Here is a 1,684-nt window from a genome sequence, read left to right as displayed (position 1 = left end):
GGCATCCAGCTGTAGAAACTCTGCCAAATCAGATTGGAGCCTGGTGTAGCCATCTGGTTTCACCAGTCGTCAGTCAAATCGTCCAACCCATGCTAGCATGGAAAGCAGACATTAAATGATGATGATGATTGTTGTTGATGTGATTTTTGTTATTGCGATTGTTGTTTTTGTGAGTGTTGCTATTAAGATTATCGTCGTTAAGGTGGTGAGCTGGCAGATTCGTTAGCACGCTGGGTGAAATGCTTAGCGGTATTTCATCTTTTGCTACATTCTGAGTTCAATTCCGCTGAGATCAACTTAGCCTTTCATACTTTCGGGGTTGATGAAATAAGTACCAGTTATGCACTGGTGTCAATCTAATCAACTAACCCCCTTCCCCACCAAATTTTCACGGCCTTGTGCCTAGAGTAGAAATAATTATGAATGTTGTTGTCATCATTGTTGTTGTCATCATTGTTATTGTTCTTGATGTGCTTGTTGTTGTGGTGCCAGTGACACATAAAAGGCACCTGCTACACTCTTGGAGTGGTTGGCATCAGGAAGAGCATCCAGCCATAGAAACCAAGTCAAAATCAAGCTGGAACCTGGTATAGCTCTTCAGCTTCCTAGTTCCAATTGAACCATCATGGAAAGCGGATGCTAAATGATGATGGTTGTTGAAATTGTTGTTGTGATTGTCATTGCAATTGTGATTCACACAATCTTTCTCTCCCTCACTCACATGTATACTTGCCGTGGAGGCGCAATGGCCCAGTGGTTAGGGCAGCAGACTCGCGGTCATAGGATCGTGGTTTCGATTCCCAAACCGGGCGTTGTGAGTGTTTATTGAGCAAAGACTCCATGAGGCTCCATGAGGCTCCGGCAGGGGATGCTGGCGAACCCTGCTGTACTCTTCCACCACAACTTTCTCTCACTCTTACTTCCTGTTTCTGTTGTGCCTGTAATTCAAAAGGCCAGCCTTGTCACACTGTGTCACGCTGAATATCCCCAAGAACTACTTTAAGGGTACACGTATCTGTGGAGTGCTCAGCCACTTGCACGTTAATTTCACAAGCAGGCTGCTCCGTTGATCAGAGCAACTGGCATCCCTGTTGTCGTATGCGACAGAGTGCCAACACTTGCTATCTCTCACACATTCATTCCCTCATACACACACACACACACACACTCAAATGCTCCCTTTCTCTTCCTCACCCATTCCCTCACTCATACTCTACCTTACTCATACACACTCTTGCTCTCCTCACTCACTCTCCCTCACCAACATACTCTCTACTTCTCTCTCCCTCCCTTCCTTCTCTCTCTCTCTCACTCACTCACTCACTCACTCACCCATTTGCTCACTCACTCACTCTCTTTCTGCACTAGGCAATGTAGTATACGCAAGGCACTCAGGCAAACCAATACCCGAGGAAGTGAAAGCATATGTACAAGCCATGCACCGTCATGAAGCTACAAGTGACTCTCAACTGAGTTTTCAAGAGAACGACACGATACAGTTGATTGGAGAAAAGTCAGAAGGCTGGCACTATGGTTTCAACCTCAGTAACAAAAAGTAAGTTCTTTCATCTTTATTCATTCATTCATTCATGACTACGATGCATTGTCTTCTAATAAATGAGAGCGGACATATATATATCTCATAATATAAAAATGAGGATAGTGTTTTTATATATTTGAATAT

General features: G+C 44.1%; 1 protein-coding gene across 1 annotated transcript in view; it reads left to right on the top strand.

Moving 5' to 3' along the window:
* LOC106877308 (brain-specific angiogenesis inhibitor 1-associated protein 2-like) overlaps window positions 1-1,684 on the top strand; it is a 138,507-nt gene that overhangs the window by 108,236 nt on the left and 28,587 nt on the right. Inside the window, exon 12 of the mRNA XM_014926177.2 lies at window positions 1,369-1,555. Coding sequence (XP_014781663.1) covers window positions 1,369-1,555 — 187 coding nt within the window. The remainder of the gene's footprint in view (window positions 1-1,368; window positions 1,556-1,684) is intronic.

The sequence above is a fragment of the Octopus bimaculoides genome, chromosome 5 (genome assembly GCF_001194135.2).
Source record: "Octopus bimaculoides isolate UCB-OBI-ISO-001 chromosome 5, ASM119413v2, whole genome shotgun sequence".
In the NCBI taxonomy this organism is placed as follows: Eukaryota; Metazoa; Mollusca; class Cephalopoda; order Octopoda; family Octopodidae; genus Octopus; species Octopus bimaculoides.
The sequence above is the reverse complement of the archived record's forward strand: the minus strand, read 5'-3'. Positions and strand labels throughout refer to the sequence as shown.